The sequence below is a fragment of the Dermochelys coriacea genome, chromosome 1, assembly GCF_009764565.3.
Source record: "Dermochelys coriacea isolate rDerCor1 chromosome 1, rDerCor1.pri.v4, whole genome shotgun sequence".
Classification (NCBI taxonomy): domain Eukaryota; kingdom Metazoa; phylum Chordata; order Testudines; family Dermochelyidae; genus Dermochelys; species Dermochelys coriacea.
Window position 1 is genome coordinate 325,532,660 of NC_050068.2, and position 21,343 is coordinate 325,554,002.

Consider the following 21,343-nt stretch of genomic DNA (forward strand, 5'->3'; position numbering starts at 1 on the left):
GTGGGGGGCATAAGGGGGCTCCTTCTTACTGAATGTCCTGTTAGTCCCTGTATGCAAAGCTTGCTAGCTCAGGAATTCCAGGTTCCTAGTCTGATGACATTTTCCTCTCTCTAAGAAGGGAGGACCCTATATTTAAATTGTGCTGATGTTACTGTTATCTTGTTATGTGGATTGATTGCATGTTGGAATTGCAGTCTTCTCTTTAAAAAACAAAATCCCATTATGAGAGTTGTCTGTATGCCTTCTCTTCAATTTGTATCGGAATTGCTAGAATAAACTAAAAGAGCTAGGAGATGTAATAAATAATTGTAACCATTGTTAATGTTTAGAGTCTCTGGTTTAGTTCTGATGTGGATCACAAATGAAAATCTTTTGGAGGTTTTAATTTAGTTCCATAGAAATTAATCCATTTACAAGATTGTGATATGATTTGATGGAGTCAGTTGCAATTGTCAGTTTTCTGATTGAGATTCTTGGTAGTTTTACTCTGGGTAAAACTTCATCGTATTTAGCTTACAAAATTCTGAAGAGGAAATGGGAAGTATAGTTTTAGTGTAATGCATTTCTGAAAAGCTGGCTTTATCCAGTTTTGGATTTAAGCAACAGGACATGGGCAATAAAAATGATGTGGTCAAGCATGTCTCCTTTAAATTAGCTATTTTTACTAAAGGTTGCTCCTTAAATCAATGTCCAGTTATATTGTAGAAACCAGACCACACCTGCTGATAACATGGGGTATAGGTCTAGTGTACCCGCAGTTCTTTACATCCTTAAATATGTATGTATCTTTTGTGGTATGAAAAATAAACCACTTAAAATATATTTTTCAGAATGTTACGCTGATTTTTTAAGAGAGGACTTCGATGTAAAGGCTTATACTTCTCAATCTATTCATCAAGCTGTGATAGCTGAACAGTTAGCAAAACTTGCTCAAGGAATCAGTCAACTGGATAAAGAGCTACACTTACAAGTAAGTGCCAGATATGTCATTTGTTTCAGGGCAATCATGTACAAACATAGTTTAAAAGTTCAGTATTTCAGTTTTGCATGCTCCTAAAGTTACCCCACATTCTCAGCAACTAGTGACTAAGGGTATGCCTACACAACCCACAGCAGTGAGCCTCCCAGCCCAGGTCCACAGTCTTGGGCTTGCACTAGTTCTCTAAAAATAGCTGTGTAGGCAGCATTTGAAGTTGCCTCCCTAGTTTTCAGAGTCCGAGCTGCAATTTCAAAGCACTGTCTACAGCTGTTTTTTAGAGCGCTAGCATGAGCCTAAGTCTGTTAACCTGGTCTAGGAGGCTCTTTTCCACGGGCTACCTAGTCATACCTAGTGTGTGTCTTTCAAGAATGTTAACCACATTGCTTGTTTGATGCACTTCCTCCTCTCTTCTGCTTTCTGACATTTTCATTGGGAACTGGTTTTTAAAAAATTACCTGTTACAAACATAAGACAAATCTAAATTTATATTATTGAGTGATCAAGTAACTGATAGTGGTTATTTGGTACTTTCAGAAAGATTCTGAGCTTCTTGAATTGGGAACATGTGTAAAAATAACTACACAGAGGACTGTGTACTAATGGATGATATGAAATATTCAATAATTGTTGCAGTTAGTAAATAATGTAATAGAAAGCTAAAATTATAAATGTAAGGGGTGTAGTTCTTTGTTTGCATAACCAGTGCCATTCCCAACACTCATGCATCTATATCTAGGGCCCTACTAAAATCACAGTCGGTTTTGGTCAATTTCACAGTCAGAGGATTTTTAAAATAGTCAGTTTCATGGTTTCAGATGTTTACATCTGAAATTTCACAGTGTTGTAACTGTTGCGGTCCCTACCCAAAGAGAGGTTGTGGGGGGTTGCAGGATTGCCACTCTTACGCTGCCTTAAGAGCTGGGTAGCGCCCTTGGCTGGATGTCACCAGTCCTGCCCCTCCCCTACAATTGCCAGGTATCGAGGGGAAGGAGAGATCAGGCATCGCAGTTTATGATGCATTTTTCATGGCTACGAATTTGCTAGGGCCTTTTGTATATCTATCAGGTGTAGAATACACCCGTAAATCTGGGATTTTCCTCATAGGAATCGCATATTCTTACTATTGGTGTTTGTTAGCAGAAGTAATAGAACAGCAAAAGACTTTCTCAGAGCTGCATGAAAGATCCCCCTCCTTGTGTGGAACATCCTTTGACACCAATAGAAGAACATTCATGTAAAGAGAGCAGAATAGCAGAGTTTCAGATCTGTTGTGCATATCTAACAGGATGATTGTCCTAAATATAGAATTATAGAATTAACTGTAAATACTTTACAGGGTGTGGTGGCACTGTGGGCTAGTTAGAAGCTTCTCTCTTGTAGAGACTTGTGTAAACGTTTTGTTCATGTCCCAGCTGTATAAGAAACTTGAATTTTTCTCAATTAATCCTTTGTAAATGTTTTTCCACATCACATATTTAACGAAACCCTGGATTTTTCTAAACCCAGGATGCCAGTTGAGTCAAAATATGAAAAGAAGGCAAGGACTAAGGTTAATTACTGGATGGTGGGTAAACTTAAACATCATCTGCTGTAATCTGCCTGGCTACACCAGGTGCTGAATGTTAATTCAGAAAAAAAAATTGAATAAATAAAAAGTTTGTATTAATAAAATGTTTGTGTTCTTAAAGCATAAAATATATCCATTTGGTGCTGACTGTGAGGATTCTCATCTGATTTAAAATTTATTATGGACACAAATGAGTTTACAAGGTAGAGGGGTTTGTCTTTAAAGCTCGTGGGGAAAAACAGAGAGATCCCTTATCACTCAGGAATTCTTTCTACCCTAAGAATCACTTTTCTCTTTTAAACCCACTCATGGATATATGCTTAAAGAAAATCTGAGTTTGTATTGTTGGAATTAGCCTTGCAAGTAATGATTGGTGGTCTCATTTTTCAGGTAGTTGCAAGACATGAGGACTTATTGGCACAGGCAACTGGGATTGGATCTCTGGAAGGTATACATTTATTTTATGCTGGTTAATTTTTAGTATAATGGTGATACTGTTAATAGCTTCATAATTAAGGTGGCATCAGACTGTTAAGTAGTAATGTTACTGGACAGAGGTCTTACTTTATTAACACATGGCAGTTTTCTTTAATGTCGGCAGATGGAGCTGTAAGGACCATATTTTGTTAATACTTTTTAATGTAATTACACTATAGAGAGATTTGTTAATAGAAAGAATGTTCTAAGCAACTTAAATAATGCAATCAAGTTTCTGTAAGTATCCTGAAAACTCACATTGTTCTAAAAATTCCATATAGTAGTCTCCAGTCTGTCAACTAACACACCATACAGATACATGTTGCCATGAATACCAGCTTGTGAATGATGGAACATGTTTCTAATGCCATTTAATCTACAAATAAAAACCAAAGTAATTATTTTGTGGTCTTAATTGCATCACTTCCTTTTTGTAGTAAGAGGCTGCAAAATTAAATACAGATTTTTGACTCCACTGGTTGGGGTCTGGTATAATACCAATTGCTGATCAAAAAGTCCTCATTTGGAAACTATCATGTCTGCATGAAAAACTGGTCATTATGTGGTTCTTCAAAATAGATATAAGGTTTCAGAATCTCACTTACTTTAAGATTACATTTTGGGTCCCATTAGCCCAGGGGTTCTCAATCTTGGGGTCAGGATATTACATGGGGGTCAGGAGCTGTCAGCCTCCACCCCAAACCCTGCTTTGCCTCCAGTATTTATAATGGTGTTAAATATATAAAAAGGCGTATTTAATTTAGAAGAGGGGTCGCACTCATAGGCTTCCTACATAAAAGGGGTCACCAGCACAAAAGTTGGAGAACCACTGCATTAGCCCTTACGGTCTTGCTAACAGTCTTGCTTGGTGGCATCTGCAGATTTTATGAGTGTACTCTCCACTCCCTTATCCAAGACATGTAATGCAAATAGTGAATGGTACAAGATCCTGGACTGATCCCTGCAGGACCCCACTAGATATGACCACCCTGTTTGACAGCAAATCATTGATAGCTACTTTCTCAGTACAGGCTTTCAACCAGTTCAACAGTTATAAACCCGGTTAAAACTGATGAATGTGCTAACCAGATGCCAGCGGATTTGTGTCCCCCTTTTCCTCTTCTGATTTTCAGCAAAATCAAAAGGGCTCTGGCCTCTGATGCCTAGAACAATCCTGGAAATTTTGGAATTAAACTGATGTGCTGTTCAAAAGTTACTGTGTTACAGCTAGACAAGCAGAGAAGTGTGTCTGCCAGAAAAGAAGAAAAATGAATTGTCAGACTTGTGTATCAAAATTGCTAAACTCTCCTCAACTCAGCAGTGTCAATCCTTAAAATGCTAGTGTTTTCTAAATTTCCAGGCAAATGAATGCTTAGGAAGATGGTTTGTACTCCACATTCAAATGATTGAAATGGGCAAGTGTTGATAGTTTGATTAATGGACTGATAAATGTCCCCCAGTCACATTCCTCATCCAGTAGCAGTTTGTCCCCAGTTGAACTTAAATGCCCTAAAACCACGCTTGGTTTTGAAGGCACTCTACTCTTATTGGGAAGTCTGAACTATGGAACTTGCTTGGAGACTTCACTCTACGATGGCAAAGGTATTTAAACATTAATTCAGCCTTGAACCACCCCTATTCAGTATACATGGTAAGTTACCCACGTTTTGAAACTAATGAAAATAAAGTATGAAGAGGTTAAATGACTTGTCCAAGTCATACAGTGTGTCTGTTTCATCAGAGTTTGGGTTGCCCAACTCCAGTCCTGTGGTCTCACCCCAGTTCATCTGCCTTCTTTTGAGTTCAATTCCTATCTTACAAACTATAACCACAAATTGCAATTGCATCCTTCTTTATAGTATTATAAGCTGCTCTCTTTGACTGTGTTGCCGGAATTGTGTTCATAAAGATGGTTCTAATTCCCGCCCCCTTGCCCCAGCAGCTCATTTAGTGAGAAACTGTGCATTAGTTTTTGCATGTCAGTATTCCCAAAGCTGCATGTCCTCCTGCTCCCTGAAAGGCACTGCATAGAAGCACTATAGACTAGTGGACTCAGTAGAGGGCTAAAAGCCAGATGCTTCTAAATTCTATTCTCCATTCTTCCATCCTGTATAGCCTTAATAATTAAGCTTGTATAGCCTTAATAATTAAGCCTTATGGTTTTTGTCCACTGATCTCGTAGAGCTGTGTAAAAATTAGTTATGTCTAATGGTCTCCCTTAAGGTAAGGAAGTAACTCATTGTCCACAAAAGTCGAATGATTTGTCCAAGGTGTTACAGCAAGTCTGTATCAGAGTAGAATCTTGACTGTCAGTCCCTATACTCTAGTCTGGATCACATTACATCCCATGGAAATTCATTTAGGCAAGTCTGTGAATCTCTCCATGGCTCTGTTTTTAATTTTTATTTGTTTTTCCCTACACTCTTCTTTGTATCCTAGCTCTGCTACCTTCCAGAGCACATGGATGATAAAACCTAGGAAACAATGTGCAGCTTGACAAGTGGTATGGTTTGATGGGGTGGACTGGATTGAGCTAGTGGGGAGAGAGAAGTTTTAGAAGTTTTAGTTTACAAAAACTGAAAGGCTTAAAGTGGCCACCTCACAACTTCCAAGCAAATACACCAACATAACACTGCGGTATTTTTTTTTTTTCTGTTGCCACAAAACAGTGAATTCCTGAATAAAAATGTAAGGTGGAGTTAGGGTTGCAAATACCTTTTTAAGAAGAAAACTTTAATAGACTAATGTTGTTTAAAAGGTGAGAGAGCCAGGAAATTCAAAGGTAAAGTTACACTAAAAACAAATAACTCTATAAAATACTAGAAAGTTTAGAAATATAAAGTTACAGTTCCACAAAACGGCCTTAACTCTGCCCTTCATCCAAATTGATGACATGGTCTGCACACCATTTATCTTCCACATTGACAATATTCACAGAGTAAAAAATACTTAAATTTAAGTTTCAGAGTAGCAGCTGTGTTAGTCTGTATTCGCAAAAAGAAAAGGAGTACTTGTGGCACCTTAGAGACTAACAAATTTATTAGAGCATAAGCTTTTGTGAGCTACAGTTCACTTCATCGGATGCATTTGGTGAAAAAAACAGAGGGGAGATGGATATACACACACAGAGAACATGAAACAATGGGTTTATCATATACTCTGTAAGGAGAGTGATCACTTAAGATAAGCCATCACCAGCAGAGGGGGGGGGGGGAGAAGGAGGAAAACCTTTCATGGTGACAAGCAAGGTAGGCTATTTCCAGCAGTTAACAAGAATATCTGAGGAACAGTGGGGAGTGGGGTGGGGGGGAGAAATACCATGGGGAAATAGTTTTACTTTGTGTAATGACTCATCCATTCCCAGTCTCTATTTAAGCCTAAGTTAATTGTATCCAGTTTGCAAATTAATTCCAATTCAGCAGTCTCTCGTTGGAGTCTGTTTTTGAAGCTTTTTTGTTGAAGGATAGCCACTCTTAGGTCTGTGATCGAGTGACCAGAGAGATTGAAGTGTTTTCCAACTGGTTTTTGAATGTTATAATTCTTGACGTCTGATTTGTGTCCATTCATTCTTTTACGTAGAAACTGTTCATTTTGACCAATGTACATGGCAGAGGGGCATTGCTGGCACATGATGGCATATATCACATTGGTAGATGCGCAGGTGAACGAGCCTCTGATAGTGTGGCTGATGTGATTAGGCCCTATGATGGTATCCCCTGAATAGATATGTGGACAGAGTTGGCAACGGGCTTTGTTGCAAGGATAGGTTCCTGGGTTAGTGGTTCTGTTGTGTGGTGTGTGGTTGCTGGTGAGTATTTGCTTCAGATTGGGGGGCTGTCTGTAAGCAAGGACTGGCCTGTCTCCCAAGATCTGTGAGAGTGATGGGTCGTCCTTCAGGATAGGTTGTAGATCCTTGATGATGCGTTGGAGAGGTTTTAGTTGGGGGCTGAAGGTGATGGCTAGTGGCGTTCTGTTATTTTCTTTGTTGGGCCTGTCCTGTAGTAGGTGACTTCTGGGTACTCTTCTGGCTCTGTCAATCTGTTTCTTCACTTCAGCAGGTGGGTATTGTAGTTTGTAGGAATGCATGATAGAGATCTTGTAGGTGTTCGTCTCTGTCTGAGGGGTTGGAGCAAATGCGAACACCTACAAGATCTCTATCATGCATTCCTACAACTACAATACCCACCTGCTGAAGTGAAGAAACAGATTGACAGAGCCAGAAGAATACCCAGAAGTCACCTACTACAGGACAGGCCCATTCATCTGAATGAGATACATTCTCTTGCTGTTGATATTTTAAAGACTAACAGATTTATTTGGGCATAAGCTTTCCTGGGTAAAAAAACCCACCTCTTCAGATGCATGAAGTGAAAATTACAGATACAGGCATAAATATATATTGGTACATGAAGAGAGGGAGTTACCTTACAAGTGGAGAACTAATGTTGAAGGCCAATTTAGTCAAAATGGATGTAGTCCACTCCCAATAATTGATGAGGAGGTGTCAATACTAAAAGAGGGAAAATTGCTTTTGTAGTGAGTCAGCCACTGCCAGTCCCTATTCAAGCCCCAAAAGATCACACCCTTGTAGATTGACTGGGGCCCCCCAAATAGTGATGCATGCACACACATGGGAGGGGAATGTGGGACAAACAGGTACCCTGGCCCTATTCTCCATGTGATCCTTCCCCTCTCCCCACAATCTCTCCTCCTATTACCATCTACACTTCCACACCTTACTACCCTCCTTCCCAGCAAGCATTTGCTTTTGTCATTTATTTTCTAAAACTACTACAACAACAAATAGTTTCAGTGCCTTCTGAATACAGTATTCTGCCATGCTCAGATTGTTTCCCCAAAATAAAAATCCCCCTTTGTTAGAGGCAGATTGGAGGATTATGCCTGTTGTTTAATATCTACCCTGAATTTGGATTTGAACTTTCAGTGCTTGAACTTGATGACTGTCATGTACCCTCAGAGACACCTATCTTCTATGATATAGAGGTAGTTTTCCAAATAGTTAGCCTCTCTGCACATGCTCTGTGTAATCTATTAGGCGTGTAAACCTTAGTGTGTCTAACAGGAGAATATCGGTGTGGAAGTTACTGAGTAACAAAATGCTGGGAAATGCCAATGATCTTGGAGAACCTGGTTAGTTTAGAATAACTCCATCCAGGTACTGGCCTTGAAGGAAAACACTGGTGTACTCTAAATTGAGCGAGAGCTGAGATAGCAAATGCTGGTAATATGACCAAGAGGAAGCTGAGGAATGACCCCAAATGTGAGTATGGAGAATCTAGGCAAACACTTGAACACAGCCTGATGCAGTGCCCCCTGTCAACATCATATACTCCTGAGCAGTTAGTCAAGATAAGTGACAACTCTGGGTATTGGTTGTGGCTTTGAAGCAACAAGCGATGATGATGATGAACTAAAGAAGAAACTCATTTTCAAATACTGTTTAGTTTGATTTCCTCCAAAGGGTTGATGAGTGCCATGCACTCTATTGGGGTAACCATTGAGCATTTCAGATGATTATCTGAGTCCTGGTTTGATGATCTGAGCCCTGGTTTAATCTCTATCTGTGAGCAAAAAAATGTGTAACATTTCAGAAAAAGCTGTTTTTGATGGGGTCTGCATCTTGGGGCTCAGATGGCCCCAAATTTGGGTCCTAACAGTATCCTTTGCTCCCTTAAGGCACTCCACATTTCAAGGCGATCCGATTAACCATATGGATTTTAGTCTACTTAGAACAGTCGAGCTTTAAACAGAAAGCTGATCTTAAATATAGGAGAACTGTTGCTCTACTGTAATAAATGATAACTGGGATGTTCAAAGGCCTGTAACAAATCAGCTTAGAACTTCTCAATTTATGAAGGAGAGAAGAGTTGACATGTTTATACAACATATGAGGATTCATTTGTAAACACCGACTAAAAAAGTGTGAAGATTTAGTGTATGTGAACAATAAGAATGCGCCTGTGAATGGAGGGTGGCTGGCTGGCTGGGGCAGACTTAAGGTTGTTTGTTGGAGTGTGTAATATAATATTTTGTGTTTATACAGTTAAGTAGTTTGAATTGGGAGTACTGGCATATTTCTCTACATCCTTTTCAGTTCACTCTGATTTTTTTTTTTTGTACTGCAATGTAAAGATAAATGTTAAGTAAAAACCTTAAGTTGACAGTTTGTGTCTGAACTTCTGTTTTGTTTGGCTTTAAAATAATAATTAATAATAAAAACTATTGGGCTAATAAGGTGCTTCAGTGCTGTGGTTTTTGTGGAAATATAACATTTCAGTAGAAGCTTTATGGTTGTCACATTTAAGGTTTATGATGCCCAAACTCACTGACTTTTGTCTATTAAGGTAAAATGCCAGGCATTGAAATGTTTCTCCACTCCTTTGTGCCATGTGTTGGGTATCTTTTTTTTACAACTATTTTAACCTTTACGGTCCAGGTTGGTCAGGATCCCTGGGCTTCTTATTTTGGTCTGGATCCCTGGTAGGAAGGGACTTCTGAAACTTCACATACATTGGCATCTTGTGTGTTGCCGTGCCCATCTTAAACTGTCCAACTCGACTTAGCCAAACCAGGATAATACATGGTTATTGTATCTATATTGCATGAAGGGTTGGACTCCTACATGTATACTAGGGCAAAAGAATAACGACGTACACTTTCTCGGAAAAAAAGTCCTGCTGATCACTGGACTGAATATGCCAAATTGTTTGAGAAACATTGAACACCTTTAATATTAAATCAGAAAACAAATGAACATTGAGGTGCCCAAATGTTTGGGGTGACAGTTTGCATTTACCTAGGCATTTCTGCCTGTGTTTAAATCGGGGCTTAAAAAAAATCTATTTGCTCATGGTGAGCAAATGCTGTCAACTTTACATCTTGGACTTTCATGTCCCCCTCATTCAATTCCTTGCCAACTCTGTTCCACCAATGATGCCAGCTTCAGTACCCCTTTTGTATCTGTCTCTCATAGGTATGTCTTCTGTGCCACCGCTTATGCTTGGAATTCATGTTTTAAACCTGTTTAATCTAATGACCTGGCTAGCCACATTTAGATTTCTCCAAATAAATAAATAAAAATAAAATTTATGCCTGAGAAGTGAAGGAGAAAATAGTTTTGTCATGTGCACACACATGGAACTGTAACATCAAGATATGTACATATCTTATAGAGTAGCTGCACTCTCTCATTATCGTTGTCCTTCTGTTTCCTTCCTTCCCCCAACCACATCTGTTTGATGATCACTTGTCTTCAATTCTAGTTTGTACACTTTGGGGGCAGGCACAATGTTCTTACTTTTTTGTGAGACATCTAGAATGCGTGAGTGTGCTTAAAATGATCAAAATAGATTTCATAGTTCTCCAAGCATAGGTTGCAGACATGTCAAGTTTTAAGTGGACAGGTGGACATCACAAAAATGACTGTTAGTACTTGGTAGTCTTGTTGGCAGTTTCAACATGGAATACAAAGAGAGTGAAATACCCTAATCGTGTGTTCTAGTTTGGGTTTGACAGAGCATTATGAGGGAACCTCTTTGCACTACAGCATACCTTTTACCTTCATATGAATAGGGGAAGAGGAAAGTGATATAAAATTTGAATGTGGATTTACTTGCTAAAAGGAATTTTTGAAATACAATCAGTTCTTGTACAATTGTTGAAGCATTCCCCACCCCCAAATATAAACAAATAAAATATGCTAAATGTACGGAGTGGGGTAGTTGTAAAACCTCATATTGAATTATTCCTTTATATCCTCCCTGACACTCCAAAAATATATTAAAAAAAAAAAAATACTGACGATTAATGTTGTCCTGCTGCTAAATGATTCTATAATCTTTACTTGTTTTGAAGAGGGTATAAACTACACATTAGCAAACAATTTTTTATTTTGCCCTCTTAAAAGAAGCGGCTAAAATGGCTATCTAACATGTTAGGAAAAATATATCCCTGTGTGGACTTGTTCTGGTAATTTCTGTAGCCAACTTAAAAGGAGCTTGTAGTGGTATTGTTGACTTACTCTTAACTAAAGCGGCCTGAACACGGGCATTTATACGTTTCAGTTCTTTCTTCTTGTTGGATTGGATTTTCAGTTCCTCTTATACATTGGCTTCTCTGAATTAATGATTTTTGTAGGTTGTCTGTAGTCTTGCCAATGCCAAGTGAGTTCTGCCTTTGTATGTGTCTTGTCTCTTACAATTGTTCAAACATGCACATTGGTTACGTGGCAAATCTGTATGCTAAGCATAACAAGTTCAGAAACCCGGTCTCTCATGGTTGTGTTCAAACTGTGTTATCTGAAGAGCCGTGTTGGGCATCAAACTGTGTTCTTGGAGTGCAGCAGACTATAAATGCTGATTTTGTTCAGAACTGAAAATATGGTGAGTCACTATGCTAGTGGATATGAATTCTTTTTTTGTTATTTGAAGCTGTTGTTACTTTAAAGCATCAATAAGCTTATTTTGCCCTTTTATGGTTTCATGTCTAGAAGGATTTAGAATGTGGTTTTCAGCAAGGTTCAGATGGAGATATCCTTACTCACATTGAATAGCACCATATTCTATATAGATTTTTTTATATAACTTTTTTGTGGTAAAGTAGTAGGTGATAAATCATCACTGTAGTATCAGAGCACCTTCCGGTAGTGTATTAAGCAATGTGACTACACTTCTGTAACGTGTTGTTTGTGCTTTCATCCTCTTCCTAGGGGGAAAAATGTATACGATGGACTGTCTTGTTCTGGAAGGTGGTTTTTGCTATGTATTAGAGAAGGCAAGGTCAAAGAAATGCACCTTGCTCTTAGAGCAGAAGTTGGTGAGGTTTGTGATCCTCTTTAGTTCCTGGAGGAGTTCATTCCATGGTCTCAGACTGGCCCCAGAGAAGGTTCTATCTCCTACACAGACAAACTTTGCCCTAATTGTGGAGTTCAGTTGTTCTAGAGTAGTGTAGTTGTTGATGACAGTCTTCATCCCAGAGCTTTAAGGGGTCTTTTAGATGCCCTGGCCCAAGCCAGGGAGCACCTTGAAGATAAGGACTGAGACCTTTAACTTGACTCTTTTCTATAAGAAGCCAGTGTAGAGAGTAGAGGACAGTTCTGATGAGCTTGTGGTAGCCTGTGTTGCTGAGGAGATGCCCTGCAGTGTTTTGTAGTAGTTGGAGTTTTCTGGGTGCTGATGACTTCATGTCCATATATATGTCATTGCTGTAACCTAGCCAAGAATTGCGGAATGTGCAAATAACTGGGGCCAGGCCATTGTCTGCCAGGATGGGATGGAGTCTCCTCTAGCCAACTGAAGGTTAAAGAGCCTTACTTGCTGATGTAGTTGTGAGAGCTTAGTATTGGCAAGGAATCCAAGGGTATTCTTGAACCGCGGACCGAATTGACTAATTGTGGATGTGTTACTCCTGGGTGAATTCTGCACCAAAAAATTAAAAATTCTGCACACAAAATTCTGCATATTTTGTCAAAATAACAATATAATCATGCCAGTTAATTTATTTCAAATTATCAAAATGATTGTATCTGTCAGCAAGTATGTCTGTAACAGTACAGAACAAAAAAAAGATTCTGGTAATTGTTTTGTTTTGGACAAATAGGTTTCTTAAGAGGCATGTTAATACAGAACTTTGTGTAATTTATTTAAATTACAATACAGAACTGTATTTCCTATACCTGTCAGAAGAAGTGCACAGGCTTGGGGGAATCAGGGGTAACGGAAAAGCTGAGGGAGAGGGAAGGAGCCTAGGAGTGAACCTGGAGAGTATGTATGGGTAGGAGGTTTTTCGTGGGGTGGGATTGTTAGGATGTTGGGAAGCCTCTCCCATGCAGACTGTGGCTGACCCCAAGCATCTCCCATTCAGTCAGGCACCTCTGCCCCTGTCCCCACACCTCTCATCCCCTTGGGTCTCTGAAGCCTCCCAACCCCAGGCTCAACGCTGTCACCCCACTAGCTCCTGAGCCCTGCCCCCCTCACTAGCCATTCTGAACCCCAGTCTGTGACCCCCACCCCGAGCAGTCCCGGGTGCCCCACTTTGTCCTAATCTGGATCTGCGGGCAGTGTGCTGTGATGAACTTCTATTCCTGTGGGAATTCTGCAGCACTGGGCATAGAATTTTGTATTTTCTCACATAAAAAACATTTTGCCTAAAAAGTGCCGCAGTTCTGCCTTTTGTCCACCAGAGGCTGCTGTGGTGTCAGAACAGCCAACTGTGTTTATGCCGGGAAAATACAAAATTATGAGAGACAGATGAATTATGTGTGTCTGCAGATGTGCAGAATTCCCCCAGGAGTAATGTATACCGTCAACTAAAGGAGACTACATTATATGCCATGAGTAGTCCCACTGATTTTCTTGGGCTTTACTTGTGACAAAAAAGCTTCAGGATCTGGCCCTAAATTGTGCATAATAGATTAATACATTAAAATAATCTACTAGTTGATTTATCATCTGTACAGTTTATTTCTAAATATACAGCATTTCACTTTATATAAAAAGATTTATTTGAAGTGGGAAAATTATAACTTTGTCAGACAACTTATGCTCTAATTGACTGTAAAATGCCTTTCTTTTCACAGGTGTCCTTCAAATGATGCAGACTAGAATTGGTGCTCTACAAAGTACTGTTGACAGGTATGTCATTCATTATGTGATTAAAAGTATTTATCAGTTCTGCACTTTTCCACTATATTATATTTCTAAAAAGTATTTCCTTTCTTAATAGAATAAGAGCCAAAATCATCGATCCATACAACAAAATAGTGTCTCGCACAGCACAGCTAGCAAAGCTTCAGGTGAATTACATTATAAATTTACTTATTTTAACTTTATTTTTCAAAATAATTATTTTGCTTCCAGATTTCTTAAACTGTTTATATATATATATATATATATATATATATATATATAAGTTAAATCACTTACCTTATGAAGAAAAACATCTTGGTAGAGACTTCAATTCCTCAGTGAACTTAAATCCTTGGTAATGCATTGGTGCAACTATTTATGGGTTAAAAGGGCAATGCTTCATTTTGCAAGGCAAAATTCAGTTTCAACTCTGCGAAAAGTAGGAGACCAAAGTTGGCACAAATTAGATTAGTGTAGTGGGGGTGGGGAGTGAGTGAACTCTCCTAGAATCTGCTGACCTACATGTGAAATCAACTGTTTTTTTTAGAAACAATGTTTCCCCCACAGAGCCAGTATCTCTTCCTTCCATGTTCTCTTAAATCCCATGTTGTTCATTTAATTGATTTAAAAAAATTGTTTCCTTTAGCCTCATCCCTGTTTTCAGGAGTAATATAGGAAATATAACCTCTCCCATTCTCATTTTGTACTTGCTCCCACTTTCTAATTCTGAAGCTCAGTGCTAGAGGAGTTGTAAAGACAGCGAAAATAAGCAATCAGATTTGTTATGGAGATATGTTAGTTAATAACATTGTTAGGGCTGTCAAGTGATTAAACAATAATAATAATAATAAATAATACCATTTATTTAAATATTTGTGAATGTTTTTGTTTTTTACATTTTCAAATATATTGATTTCGCTTACAACACAGAATATAAAGTCCCTCTCTCTTCACCAATATCTATATTCTCTGCAGGTTTCACTTATGTATTAAAGATGAGGATAACTGTGTGGGCCACATTTAGTTCAACTGGCTGCACTTTTGTCATCCCTATATTAAAGAAATTATTCCCCAAACTCTTCATTAAATTCCAATTGCATTAAGGGAGAAATAACGTCAACAGAACAATACCAAGACATAAAGTTTGATATCAAATAGGGTGAACGGATGTCCCGATTTTATAGGGACAGTCCTGATTTTTGGGTCTTTTTCTTATATAGGCTCCTATTACTCCCCACGACGTCCCAGTTTTTCACACTTGCTGTCTCGTCACCCTAGTATCATACATATGGAAATGGAGATACAGGAGACCAAACAACCTGTATTCTGCCCTTGTATCCGCACGTACCCTCAGCCCAAATTAATATGAACCATCCATCCAAACAGATATACCTTCAGCATTAAAATGAGCCACCCACCCTATTATACTGTCCTTCAAAATATATATATTAACTAGGGCTGTTGATTAATTGCAGTTAACTCACATGATTAACTCAAAAAAATTAATCACTATTAAAAAATTAATCGCGATTAATCACAGTTTTAATCACATTGTTAAAAGACAGAATACAATTGAAATTAAATATTTTTGGATGTTTTTCTACATTTTCAAATATATTGATTTCAAATACAACATAGAATACAAAGTGTACACTGGTCACTTCATATTTTTTATTACAAATATTTGCACTGTAAAAATGATAAACATAAGAAATAGTATTTTTCAATTCACTTCATACAAGTACTGTAGTGGAATCTCTTTATCGTGAAAGTGCAACTTACAAATGTAGTTTTTTTTGTTACATAACTGTATTCAAAAATAAAACAATGCAAAACTTTACAGCCTACTAGTCCACTCAGTCCGACTTCTCATTCAGCCAATCGCTAAGACAAACAAGTTTCAGAGTAGCAGCCGTGTTAGTCTGTATTCGCAAAAAGAAAAGGAGTACTTGTGGCACCTTAGAGACTAACAAATTTATTAGAGCATAAGCTTTCGTGAGCTACAGCTCACTTCATCGGATGCATTTGGTGGAAAAAACAGAGGAGTCATGGTGACAAGCAAGGTAGGCTAATTCCAGCAGTTAACAAGAATATCAGAGGAACAGTGGGGGGTGGGGTGGGGGGGAGAAATACCATGGGGAAATAGTTTTACTTTGTGTAATGACTCATCCATTCCCAGTCTCTATTCAAGCCTAAGTTAATTGTATCCAGTTTGCAAATTAATTCCAATTCAGCAGTCTCTCCTTGGAGTCTGTTTTTGAAGCTTTTTTGTTGAAGGATAGCCACTCTTAGGTCTGCAATCGAGTGACCAGAGAGATTGAAGTGTTCTCCAACTAAGGTTTTCCTCCTCTCCCCTCCCCCCCCCCTGCTGCTGGTGATGGCTTATCTTAAGTGATCACTCTCCTTACAGTGTGTATAATAAACCCATTGTTTCATGTTCTCTCTGTGTGTATATAAATCTCTCCTCTGTTTTTTCTACCAAATGCATCCGATGAAGTGAGCTGTAGCTCACGAAAGCTTATGCTCTAATAAATTAGTTAGTCTCTAAGGTGCCACAAGTACTCCTTTTCTAAGACAAACAAGTTTGTTTACATTTATGGGAGATAATGCTGCTCACTTCTTATTTACAATGTCACCAGAAAGTGAGAACAGGCGTTTGCATGGCACATTTGTAGCCGGCATTGCAAGGTATTTACGTGCCAGATATGTGAAACCCATTCACATGCCCCTTCATGCTTCAGCCACCATTCCAGAGGACATGCTTCCATGCTGATGAAGCTCGTTTGAAAAATAATGCATTAATTAAATGTGTGACTGAACTCCTTGGGGGAGAATTGTATGTCTCCGGCTCTATTTTACCTGCATTCTACTGTATATTTCATATTATAGTAGTATTGGATGATGACTCAGCACATGTTGTTCATTTGAAGAACACTTCCGCAGCAGATTTGACAAAATATAAAAAAGGTACCAGTGTGAGATTTCTAAAGATAGCTACAACATTCAACCCAAAGTTTAAGAATCTGAAGTGCCTTCCAAAATCTGAGGGGATGAGGTGTGGAGCGTGCTTTCAGAAGTCTTAAAAGAGCAACACTCCTATGCAAAAACTACAGAACCCAAACCACCAAAAAAGAAAATCAGCCTTCTGCTAGTGGCATCTGACTCAGAGGATGAAAATGAACATGTGCTGGCCTGCACTGCTTTGGAGTGTTATCGAGCAAAACCCATCAGCATGGACGCATGTCCTCTGGAATGGTGGTTGAAGCATGAAAGGACATAGGAATCCTTAGCGCATCTGGCATGTAAATATCTTGCAACGCCAGCTACAACAGTGCTACGAAAATATGTGTTGTTATTTTCAGGTGACATTTTGAACAAGACGCACACAGCATTATCTCCTGCAAATGTAAACAAACTTGTTGGTCTGCGCAGTTGGCTGAACAAGAAATAGGACTGAGTGGACTTGTAGGCTCTAAAGTTTTATATTGTTTTATTTTTGAATGCAGTTTTTTTTGTATATAATTCTACATTTCTAAGTTCAACTTTCATGATAAAGAGATTGCATTATAGTACTTGTATTAGGTCAATTGAAAAATACTATTTATTTTGTAATCAGAAATAAATATAACTTTTTACTAGTTGTTAAACACCTCAACAGTGGGTTTTTATAATAGTGATAAATTGTACAGTAGACCTTGGAGAGAGGTGCAAATGCAAAACACAAAACCCTGAAAGGTTAAATGAACTATTGTTAAATATTTGAGTTTCTGTTCATGCACATTTACAATAGTGTCAGTGCATGAACTAGGAATGTATCTGTAAAGCTAGAGATGTACCTGAGTTATGGATGCTGTTATACCCTTTGCTTTTTCTTCCTGTCCATTTGTGTCTTTTTGTCATATCTAATATTATGATCTGCACTTTCGAGTTTCAGATTGATAAGTATCTGATTTTTAGCTATGCAAACAGCACTACAGTTGAGGATTCAATCCTTTTGGAATTGCAGCAGAACAACTTTGCTAAATCACATAATATTTAAGGGCTTGTTTCTACTACTGTTACTCGTATTAAGTAGTACTTTACTTTGCAGATAGCCCCATTGATTTCTATGATATTACTCGCAGACTGAGGTATTACTCAGTATGCATAGCTCTGGATTCTGCTATCCTTAAGTGTTTTAAAGTATAAAGACCTCTTTATAAACACTCCCTTCATGACATCATTGTCAAACTTTTAACCTCTCTGCTTTGTTGCTGTGGTGTTCTTTGCCTTGCTCTACCCCCACAATACCAAGGGCTTCAGCAGAATCACAAAACATGCTTCCACCTTTACATCATAAAATCCTCTTCTGAGCATGGTCTTAGTCTTGCCTTTGCAGATCACAAGCTAAAGGGGATTAACAGTTAAAATATGTGGATGAGGTACATGTATCTTAGAAAGAAAACTGCAAAGAAAATGAGCTACCTAACCAAACATTTCCACAACTCCTTTGAACAAGCACACATTTATAAACTGCATAGTGTATGAATTTTACATTTTATATAGAAAACCAGACAATAATAGAACCATTTTTGTATTTAGATATAAGTAATGTAAAATACAAAATATTCACCAATAGATATTTTCTTCTCCAGTAAAAAACACACAAACTAAATTTATTTGCTCTAAAGACAAGAAGGTGGTGGACACACTAAAACTGGGAACATGACAGAACACTTAAAAGTCAGGTATTCTGATTGCTCATAGGGATGTATCTTGCACTGGAACAGCTACAGGCAAATATTTGGTTACTGAGGAAGTTCTTAGTTAAAAAATATGAAAGTATTTAGTATTTAAATACTAACTCGAGAGGTTAGAAAATAAGAGGTTTTTGGATTTTTTTAATCCTTAACCACAGCAGCTAATGCCTCTCTATTAGTATGTTTGGTATAGGAGTAGTTCCAGGAAGAAAGAATCTTTTTTTTTGCTTTCAGTTGAGCAAGTCAATCCAAATATCCAGAGACCTCAATATCTTATATATTATTTGAACATGGTCTATCAGATGTTCTTTATGTGTGAAGTACTTGTTCTGCTTTTAAATTTTATCATATAAATATAATCCATAGAAAAATAGACTAGCAATTCATTTATTTGTATTCAAACCACTGAACTACATAGCTATTAAATAAGATATTTTTCTTCACAGAAATTCCCAAATATATAATCTAGTGGAACTCACAAATTAATCAGTGTAAAAGGAATAAATACCTTTTTTTAATATTAACCATTATTAACTTGGATAAAACAAAACACTGGCAAAGGATAGGTATAGGATAAATAGTGTGAAATTGTATTAGTAAAATTATACATTGTAGTTGCAATGTCTACATATTTGTCATTCTTAAGAATTTTTTTCCTCTCTGACCTAAAATCTGGCATAATTTATCATAATAGGGAGAATATTTTATCAAAATTAGGAGAACCATTATTGTAGGTGGTTTATTTTCAGCCTACTCTAGAACTAACACTTTTTCACCTTTTTTTTTTTTTTTTGCTCTTGTATCTAAATATAACTTTCCATTACTTATTTCTTCAGTCTGATAATTCATTGTGGAGATCAATTGTGCGCGCGCGCGCGTGTGTGTGTGTGTGTGTGTGTATATAATAATGAATAATAAGTAAGGCTGCGAGTCTGTCATGGAAGTCACAGATTCCGTGACTTTCTGAGACTTCTGCAGTGGGTGGTGCTGGCTCAGAGGCAGCCCAAGCCATGCAGCCCCTGGGCTAGCAACAGCAATTTGGATATGTGGGAGGGGGGTCAGGACTAGGGACATGGGGTTAAAGGTGTGGGGGAGTGCTTACCTGGGCTGTGGAGCTCCCCGGCTCCCACTGGCATTGCCCTGCAGCTCCGAGGCTGTGGGGAGGGTGTTTCCATGCAGCCAGCACCCAAAGGCCCTGCCCCTGTAGCTCCAATTGCCTGCAGTTTCCGGCCAATGGGAGCAGTGGCAGCCAGCGCTTGTGGCAGGACCCAGGTACCAGCGGTACCATTCCTTGACCCCTCTGCTGCCTAGTTGCCGCAGGGATGCGGAGCAGTATAGGAAGCCCCTGCCAGTCCTGCCAACCCTCCTCCCCAGCACCAGCAGGGTCCTGGTCTACCTCCCCCAGCGCCCATGTTGCCCCCGACCGCCTGTTCTCCCCCCCACCCCAAGCACCCTCAGCTCTCCACACAAGTTTTAGTTATGGTGAGTATTTTTAGTAAAAGTCATGGACAGGTCACGGGCCTGGGAATTTTTGTTTGCTGCCTCTGACCTGTCCATGACTTACTAAAAATACCCATGACTAAAACGTAGCCTTAATAATAAGTTAATAAAAATGAAATAGGCTTTTAGTACGCAATATAAGCAATATTCAAAAGATTGTTATTTTCTGATCTTAGGGTTCACATCTGGCTGAATTTTTCTGTGGATGTTCAGTTTTAGTTAAGTCAAAAAGCAAATATTGGCACCAGATTGTACTTTTGAAGCACATTATATTCTACAAAGTTGCTTTTTCATTTCTGTTGCTGAAATTTAGTTCATAGACTGTAAAAGATACAAATATATGTGGATTAATATTTTTCTCATTAAAGAAGCAAATTAATTGAATTACAAACATTTAGTAAGTTCCAGTAGTATGATCCCCACATGACTTCAATTATCATTAATGGGAATCATGTGGGAAGTCCTCTGGCAACACTGAAAAAAAAAATTACTCTTCAAGACGTATGGTGCCAAAAACGATGAGGTTTATAGTGTTTTCAGTCATCTGGGTTCAGTGGGGCATCCCTTTCATTTTCTTCTTGTCGTGTCTAGGAGTTGAAGAATACTAAACTGAAAATATCTTTGCTTTTGTCACTTTGTGCTAGCATCCTGAGGGGGAGTGACTAACTAGCAATACTTTGGATTTTTTATTACGTGATGCATTTATTTGTGTTGGTGTGTGTATCTAGGTACATATACTTGCATGTTTGATTTCCAGAGAAATTAAATAAACTTCAATTTACAAAACACTATGTACCTCTGCAATGTTGTCAGATAATTACTTAACTTATTAAATATTTAATACTTTTAACTTAATTTCATCTTGACTTCCTTAAATTAAATGACTCAAAAGATCCTCTCTTAGGCAAGAGGTACGTACTCCAGAACCGATCCATCATCTTCACAAACCTCTTATGTGTCTCCATTATTCATAATTTTATCATGCTTGTTTCTGATGTCTACAAATTTAACAGTTTCCACTGCCACAACCTTGTAGTTTTTCATTGCACAGATTCCATTTCTGCTGAAATCTGGACTATTTCTTTGTCTTTTTTTGCATTGGGTTTCTAAGTCCTATTTCTTAAGATTTCAGCAGGCCCAGAATGTTGCGTGTACGATATGCCATGATCCCACCAACCTAATCCTATATGAACCGACCTGGATTCCCAAAATCTAGTTTATAATTGCTCTCTTTGTTTTAAAATCTTCCATGTTGCTTTTTTACTCCTCTTATTTTTTAGTACTACCTCCTATCTGTTGTTTCATGCAATCTCGCCACTGCTGGTGAGAAAACCTTCCCCTCTGCTTCTCATGCCATCTGGAAGAACCTACCTGAATCTCTCCATTTCATTTAAAAACTTGTCTGAAAATAGATCTCTTGTGGCTTGGATGTACC

At 38.3% G+C, this 21,343-nt stretch overlaps 1 protein-coding gene across 1 annotated transcript in view; it reads left to right on the forward strand.

Moving 5' to 3' along the window:
* Positions 1 to 21,343, forward strand: part of COG5 (component of oligomeric golgi complex 5) — a 318,307-nt gene that overhangs the window by 719 nt on the left and 296,245 nt on the right. Inside the window, exons 2-5 of the mRNA XM_038390528.2 lie at positions 831 to 970; positions 2,937 to 2,994; positions 13,621 to 13,675; positions 13,767 to 13,836. Of these exons, the coding sequence (XP_038246456.1) occupies positions 831 to 970; positions 2,937 to 2,994; positions 13,621 to 13,675; positions 13,767 to 13,836 (323 nt within the window). The remainder of the gene's footprint in view (positions 1 to 830; positions 971 to 2,936; positions 2,995 to 13,620; positions 13,676 to 13,766; positions 13,837 to 21,343) is intronic.